At 43.7% G+C, this 8,173-nt stretch overlaps 1 protein-coding gene across 1 annotated transcript; it reads right to left on the bottom strand.

Annotated features, from left to right (window-relative positions):
* Nucleotides 1-553: 553 nt before the first annotated feature.
* On the bottom strand, nt 554-8,173 carry LOC310773562 (histone deacetylase complex subunit SAP18). Its single transcript, XM_083633470.1, has 4 exons — nt 8,021-8,173; nt 7,019-7,128; nt 1,083-1,205; nt 554-867 (listed from the first exon to the last, which is right to left on the bottom strand). Exons 1-4 carry the CDS (start codon nt 8,090-8,092, stop codon nt 711-713), a joined length of 462 nt encoding a protein of 153 aa, XP_083489596.1. The 5' UTR covers nt 8,093-8,173; the 3' UTR covers nt 554-710.

Here is an 8,173-nt window from a genome sequence, read left to right as displayed (position 1 = left end):
GAAAAACAAAACCCCCCAAAACTCAATAAAAGGCAGAATTATGTTAATAAATCTCATCTGCTACAGCCATTGGATTTGTATCACTATTATATTGGCAGATTAGCAAGAAATTACCAATCACAACAGTAGAGAGGGTTAAAAATATAGAGACTCTCGCGAAAATCAGCAGTGTTGGCAGGTATGATCTCCAATATGCGGCCCTTCACTAATTTGATGCAAGTCAGTATGGCCCTCAGGGAAAAAAAATTGTCCATCCCTGAACTAGTCTAATTAAATTTCATACAGAAATGACAGAAAACTCAGTGGGGAATATGGCAGAGTTGAAGCTCGCTCCATTCAGGGATGCAAACTTATACACAAAGATAGATACACAAGATACACAAAACCACTCAGAAATAATTAAATTAAGTGCCCTATTTTGGGATCAAAAAAAGGTGACTGTCACCTAAAAGTGGCTAGTTTGCATCCCTGCCCATTACAATATTGAGTTCTTCCATCAAATTCCTCATCATCAAATAACTACCGTAGTCTAATTAAATTCCATACAGAAAACTCAGTGGGGAACAAAAACTTTATTACACGTCACATTTTATAAAATGAGGCCAGCCAGGCAAATGAACGGTTATCCAAGATAAACAATGTCTAAAAAAACAAACATGCGGGTAGACTTGTGTGTGTGTGTGTGTGTGTGCGTGTGTGTGTGTGCGTGTTCAGAAGGGCCTCATGCGTGTGTTTATGGGCGGGGCTCGGTTAGGTGGCGTGATGGCGATGTCCAGGTAGTCTCCGATCTGGAAGCGCTGAGACTGAAGCGTCATGGAGTCGTCTGTCCCCTTCCTGCCAGATACAGTGCTGCCGATGTCTTTCACTCTGGGGGATGGCGGGAGGAGGGGCATGGACATCAACATTTAAGAGAGGTGTAAAGGCAATATTTTTACCAAATATTCTGTTTTCACTTGTCAAGAGCTGAAGGTGGAGTGAAATTTGACCGAGGTGGCCCCCTTGTAATTCTCTATCTCAATTCAAGCACTGTCAATAACCCATGTCTATATTCAAAAACATTGAATGCATCACATGACACCAACCTGTATATCTGCCTCTTGGGGTCAGGGTAGACGATGGCAAAGCTAAAGTGAGTGCCTTTTTTCCTAGCCTCTGGATACACCTCCTTCACCAGGCTGGTCAGCTCCTTCAGGGTCGCATCCATCCTGGGACACAAACACACAGTCAGACACACTGGCTCCAACGCCCAATTCTACATCTCTCTACTAATTCCAAGAATCTATGTCTGTCTGTCTGTCGGGCCTTTTCCACTGGCACATGTGGCTGCGCCAAGCCACGCCAGCTCATGCTGATTTCAGCTGATTTCGGTTTCCATTACATTTTTGGTTCATGCCAGGCGTCGCCGTGTTCTCTCGCTGTGGATCTTCTCCCGAGTGGGGCTAAAATGTGCCGGAACCCAAACTGTGACGACCCCCTCCTCCTCCTCAAACGGCTATGTTGTGGTGAGTAGGGTATTGTTTCGTACTTTTCCGATAGCGATGCTAAAACGATACTTTTAAAACGGTACCAATGCCTAAATGGTGACTGAAACTGTACTTTTTTAAAGTTAAAGCTAATTTTTTTGTATTTAAAGAGGCTGCAAAGAGGATTTCAAACGATAATGTTATGTGTTATGCCCTATAATGTTAGTGAAGGTGCGTGCAGCAACGGTTTCAGAGCACCGGAGGGTGGATATTTCGCTCAGCAGCTTGGGCATGGCACCTAAATGAGATACCTAAATATGTGTTGCAATTCGGTACCGGGAGTACCGGTTGTAAAAGTAGCGGTACCGGCTTTCGGTACCCAACCCTAGTTGCGAGCATATGTTGCAATGCAAAACTCTCATGTCTCTGTGTTGGAGTGTGTGTGTACAGCTCTCAGGACTTTTGTAGCAGTTACCAGATGTTTTCAAAGTGGGAGACGAGCCTCCCCAGGGGGGCTCAGTGAATGGAAGTGAAAAAACAAACAAACAAACATTACATTCATTATTAAAAGGAGATCACATAGAATAGCCGAGAACCGTTTGTCTGATTGACATTACACTTGCCGGGTGTGTTGCTGGGGATCCAAGGAGCAGGGCTCAACAGGCACTGCACTAGCTCAAGTCTACTAGCTGCATCCAATGAGAGCACACGACACGTGGAGAGGAGGCAGACACAGGCTAGGGATGCCACGGTGTGGACATTTTCCCACCGGGTAATAAACACGTGACAACACAGGTGTTACCGCTGACAACGTAAAAATAAATGTAAACAATAGGATTGTTAGTTCCTACTAGTGCATGTTTTTCCCGGGAACAATAACAGTGAGACACCAGTTCGATATCCTCAGCAGCTAGACCCGAGCTAGACTAGAGCGAATGTTACGTTATATGTATGTTGATAATAAAAGTTTTGAAGTAAGCAAGAGTCTAACTTTAACCGTCCATTCTGTAGGGTCATAGAGACAAGCTGCTGCTGCTGTTTAAAGTACTAACGTTAGTTTGGACGCTCACACAACACTTGCTGCCCCACAACTCATGGCTGCATCTGACTCGAGACAACTTTTCAGACGCCCGTGGAGACAATCTTTCTCAAAAGAAACTAACATTAGCGACACAACTGGAGACTTTTTCTGACATGGGATTAACAATACCAGCAAGCAGGCAATGACTGAATGCTGGTAAGTCCTCCCTCCCGCTAGCAATGATGCCAAGTTAGCATCGACTTTTCGCTGTGGAAAAAAGGCACATTTCCAGAAATGGGCCGCAGTGACAACAGCATGCACACGCAGGCTTAGCTAAGAGTCTTACCTACATGTGTATGAGGGCATAATTTGTGTTCATAAGATGCATAGCGTTAACTAACGTTAGTTGCTGGTCTAACCAGAACAGTGGAGCCACACTGCAGCCCAGAGGGAGCGCTTGTAATTTACCCCTGTGCATGCTGAAACTGCAGTTTTCCTTTCATTTCTTCCTCCTGCTCTGATGAAGGTCTAGTCGACCGAAAGCTTAATAAATGTGAAATCTGTACAGATTCAAGTGTGCGGAAATTCCTTTTATATTTGTAAGTCTAGTTATTTTTCCAGCACCTTGGCCGAGACTTGGCTGGGTCGAGCGGTGGCCCTCCCTCAGATTTCTTCCTCCATAAAAATGAAATGTGTTACCGGTGGACATGTTATGTAATCGGTGTATGCCCCACTACCGTGTGACACCAGTAACACCGACTACTGCGGCAAGCCTAACACAGGCTGTCATCTGTAGCAGCTTAGGCAGCCTTGTCTAAAAAACATTTACACAAGAGAGTTTCCTCTGTCCTGTTTATAACTACACTTTTTGCTGTGCTGCTCGACATAAGGATTTATCAGGAGGACCGCCTCTTTTCTCCAAATGTTACTGTATGAAGCAGCCTGGCACAGCTGGTGCCCGTTGACTGCTCTCTGTGCTGGCTGGAGAGGAAGCCGCGATAATTATGATAAGCCTGAATTGTGTTATTTAGACCGGACTGTGGACCCTCTGAGCACCGGGCAAGTGGTCTGAGGAGCAAAGACAGAGAAAGTATTTAAGTTGTGAGAGCGTGTGTGTTTGTAAATAAAGCCGGCTAAAAAGTGAGCAGACCTTGTTCTTCCTTGCATATCAGCGCATTTCTCACTTGTGTTTATGTGACAAAACGTGGTTTGGAGACCAGACAGACTTGTCAGGGACTCCTCCTGGTGGAATATCTTGTCGCAACTCAGTCATATAATGTGAAAACCAAAATGACTTTAATTAGTAGACCGACACGCCCGTCTTTTATTGCAGGGATTAAAGCAAAAAAAAAATATTTTGACTGAAAACTGATCTCGCATTGGGGGGGGAGGATACCGGCGGCAAGAATTTCGGCGGTGCCATCGGTGCCGCCGAAGGAAAATTGGCCCCTTGAAACCAGATTAGAGGACTATTAACATTAAGATTAGACTGTTTTTCAGTCTTAACCATCAATTTGCTGAGTGAGTGGCACTGCTCTGCTCCAGATGTAGCTATATAGGGGAAACACTAATATCCGCTCATTTTCTCACTCACCACCACCTGCTGATGTCGATATCATTATTCACTCATTTGCAGTTGATATTTAATTTTACAAATAAGACACACAGTTCCCCCCATGCACTACTTGCACAACTCCACTACTTCCTGAAAGGAGTAGGGCATCTTGGTGATCCTGTCCCAGGCCCCGTTCCAATACCCATACTTCCATACTATTTAGTAGGCAAAAAAAGATTTAGTATGTCCCAATACATAGTATGTCAGATGCAGTATGCCAAAAGTACCAGGATGTTGTACTACATCAGCTCCTATTTCGGAGTATGCATCGATGCATGCTGCTTCAGCCAAACTTCCCCACAATCCTTTGCGCAGCAGGAAGTTATGTCTTCTTCTTCTTCTTCTAATGTTTTATGGCGGTTGGCAAACAACTTTTTGTGCATTACCGCCACCTACTGGAGTTACGTCGCACTGACTGAGCTGCGTGTTCATGAATGAGATAATTAACTTTAAGAAAGCCTTGAAATATGTTAAAACCAAACAAGCATGGTGTGTACCAAAACATGCATATCTTGATTCCTGTTTAGATCTCTGACTTAATGTTTTTGCTTTATTTATTTTATTTTGTTTATTTGATTGTCTGTTCCAATTTTGTAAATGTTTAGTCTGAATTTTTTGTATAATGTACTGTTTGTTACTGCCAGACTTTGTTTATTGAAAAAAAAAAAAAAAAAAAAACTCAAATGTGGCGCTGCAGACGTCGGCGGAAGTGAGCAAGAGGTCGGAGTTCAGGAAGCTCACGTGACGACAGATGTAGTGTGTCCCAATAGTATGCATTTTGCATGCATGCTGCACACTACAATCCATACTTTGTGAGGGCAGCGGCAGTACATACTACAAGAAAGAAGTACAAGTATGGGTATTGGAACGGGGCCCCACACTATTGGTTGAACTGATTAATGTCAGGTGTGCCTGATCACTGTTGTTGTGACTGCAGCAGTCAGGCACACCTGACATTAATCAGTTCATCCACAGGAAACCAAGATGCCCTACTCATTTCAGGAAGTAGTGGAGTTGTGCAAGTAGTCATGAACATTTATTTAACTCTTGTCTTGGTTTCCTTAGTCTATCTGCAATGCACTTCTAAAAACAAACATCAATCAAAACTAAGGACGTACAATGAAAAATAAAAGGTTTTACTGCACTTATCAGCACATGACAGAATCTATTCAATAAAACTGATACTTTTTGCACGGCTTGACTCAGTTTGTAATGTAGTCATACAAATAATCAACCATCTATGTATCTTTCTGACCAGAACATTAAGGATCCTGTCCATGTTTGCATTTGTTGACTCGTCAGCATTTAAAGAGAACATCTTTGTTTGCAATTTGGCTGACAGTTGAATTTTGTGCTGGGCAGCAATGCCATGTGTGCAGAGGTAGGAGGCGTGTGCATTCGAAATTGACAATCTGGAGAGTGCGCTCTTATCTTCAGCAACCGACTTGACGAGCTCGACTAGTGGCTGCGACATAATGGAACGACAGGTCATGCTCCGCTATGAACGCACACACGCGAACTTTCAGGTTGCACACACGGTCAGCCATAGATGCTCGTACCTCGGTCGTGGTCGTTGTTGCACCCGGCAGGGAAGCAGTGTGCTGGAGAGAATGAACGGCAGCTTTGTGTTTTGCTTCTAACTGATGGCGCATAAGCACTTTTTTCTGCAACAGCTTACGGCCGGTTCACACACACGCCTACGCCTACGCATATAGGCATTGCTTCATGCACGCCTGGCGCCTATTTTCGTTCACACAGGACGCCACGCTCTGCGCTACGCTGAACACATGAGCAGCGGTTTTTTTACACTTTTCAGATCTGATTTATAGCATGGGTGAGTCCTCTTTTTTATTGTAATGTGCAAGTGAGGATGTCTGTCTATTTCCTGGCCCGCTGTAATTGTTATTTTCCCTCGGGTAATCATGTGACTATGAGTCATCAACACCATGAGTGATACATGCATTGAGAGAGGGGGGGTATAAATACATCTGACAGAAAAGACGTTAATAGAGGAACACATGAAGGACAGCTCTCCTACTATGCACTCTTAATTCGCGCTCCACCCTCCCTTTTGGGCAAACTCGGTAGAAAATATGGCCCAAGTCCACCAGAAACAACAGCCAGCTTGACAGTTCAGCGCGCCTAGAGCTGAAAAATAGAACAGACGCCTAAACGATAAATGCAGCGCAGCGTAGGCACAGCGCGAGCGTGGCTTCAGCACAGCGTGGCAGCGGTATGTGTGAACGATCTCGTCTGTTAACAAGGACGCCTAAATTTTAGGCGTTGCTTAAAGCGTCGCCCTAGGCGTGTGTGTGAACGTGGCGTTACAATAGCAACAGCGCGTCCATGCTGGTGTGCTACTCTTTAGCTTTAAACCCTTAACGTAACGTTATGTACAAGCACCTAGATAATTTACGGAAGCCGAGTGAATACCGTACACATCGCGTAACACGGAGATTAACAAAGTTAACTTTCATGACGTTAACACTTAACAGGACATTTTGGTAACGTTAATAGCAGCGAATAGAGACACTTACCGAAGAGCTGCTCTCAGATGACGTTATCCACCAGTAATATCCACAGATAACCTAATGTTATCCATCAGCTGTCCATTTTGAGTTGGTAAAATACATCCACGATTCCCCAGTTTCTAATGTTTTGCAAAACTTCGACAAGTCTCGCAGTTGCACGGGTCCATATGATTGACCCGCCTCCGCTGTTTCTGATTGGCTACTACCAAGGCTCTGTCTAGTAGCTACTTTATTGGTTTAAAACAGCGTCAGTTGAATGCCTCAAACATGATTCCATTGGATAAACGGTACCACAACAAAACACACGTGTAACTTACAGTATATTAGTGTGAAAGGAACAGAGACTGACGAGGATCTTGTAGTTTGTACGTGCCATTAGTGATCTCACCATGTGTATATCTGGAGCTCGCTGGAAGGAACGTTGCCTCTGGCAAATTCATCCACCCTGTGGTGTCGGCCACTGTTGGTGGTGAACACCCGCAACAGCAGGGGGCAGGTCTGCAGTAGAAACACACAGAGACAAAAGTAGAATTGATATCTAACCAACACAGAGTATCAAAAAAATTATGTGGGTACCTCATCAGTTTGCTTATTATTTCAAATGAGGTAACAATCACAAGGTATCAAAATGTTGGACTCATGGACAAGGTTTCTATTAGTTTATTCAAATGATTTTTTATTGAAGAAATCAGTATAATTTTAGAACCATAACGATTTCTGGGTTTCTCAGTATAGTATAGTGCAGACTATCTCTACAGAGAAATTTCCCATGGTAACTTAACTTGCCATAAAAATAACAGTCTTCCTGCTTTGTTATGGCATTGGGCAGCAATGGGCACAGACCCTATGAATTATACAGTCTATGGCACAGACCCCTTTTAGACAAGACTGATTAATACTGCAGAATGATTTACAGACCCAGTCTTCTGAAAGTCACCGAATTTCCAGCTGCTCTTTATACAAAACCATGCCATGTTGGCATAGTAACACTAAAGCTTGATGCTTCAGTAGCTAAGCCTCGACACACACACACACACACACACACACACACCAAAGTGCATTCAAAAATCTGCTGAATGCTTCCTTGCGTTAGCCGTAATGTAGCAGAGTTGAATACACATGATTGATTAGCACATTGGCGTGCTTTAGCGGCTAACTATTAGCTACGTTAAGTTATCGTGTATTCTATTGTCTGATTGTCTCTGCAGCCTATAGAGCTAAGGAAGTGATGTTGCAGCGACAGAGACATAGCTTTATACTACTTTAAAATCGCGTTTGTTAGTGTCCTGCACACAAAAAGAAACCACATCGCCAAACTGTTAGCCTTGCCGGCGGCTAACAAACCAGTTAGCATGAGGTAAACAACGTTAAGCGAAAAGCAGATGGCTACCTTTTCTCGGTCAATGGGCTTCTCTGGTTCTTTCTTGATTTCTTCCTGTGTGATTCTTGATTCCAGAGCCATGGCTATCTTTCACAGATCAAATAATTAGCGTTATGTATCTAGTCAGCTGAATCAACCACCTTGCTTCGCTTTTTTGTAGGG

The sequence above is a fragment of the Poromitra crassiceps genome (genome assembly GCF_964638095.1).
Source record: "Poromitra crassiceps genome assembly, chromosome: 3".
Lineage (NCBI taxonomy): Eukaryota > Metazoa > Chordata > Actinopteri > Beryciformes > Melamphaidae > Poromitra > Poromitra crassiceps.
The sequence above is the reverse complement of the archived record's forward strand: the minus strand, read 5'-3'. Positions and strand labels throughout refer to the sequence as shown.

Bases quoted from the DNA above. Each gene is read 5' to 3' on its own strand.
- LOC310773562 (XM_083633470.1), bottom strand. From the start codon at position 8,092: ATGGCTCTGGAATCAAGAATCACACAGGAAGAAATCAAGAAAGAACCA. The intron at 7,129-8,020 runs GTAGCCATCTGC...TTTCTACTGCAG, and splicing joins AGCCCATTGACCGAGAAAAG to ACCTGCCCCCTGCTGTTGCG. The intron at 1,206-7,018 runs GTGAGATCACTA...TTTGTGTCCCAG, and splicing joins GAGCTCCAGATATACACATG to GATGGATGCGACCCTGAAGG.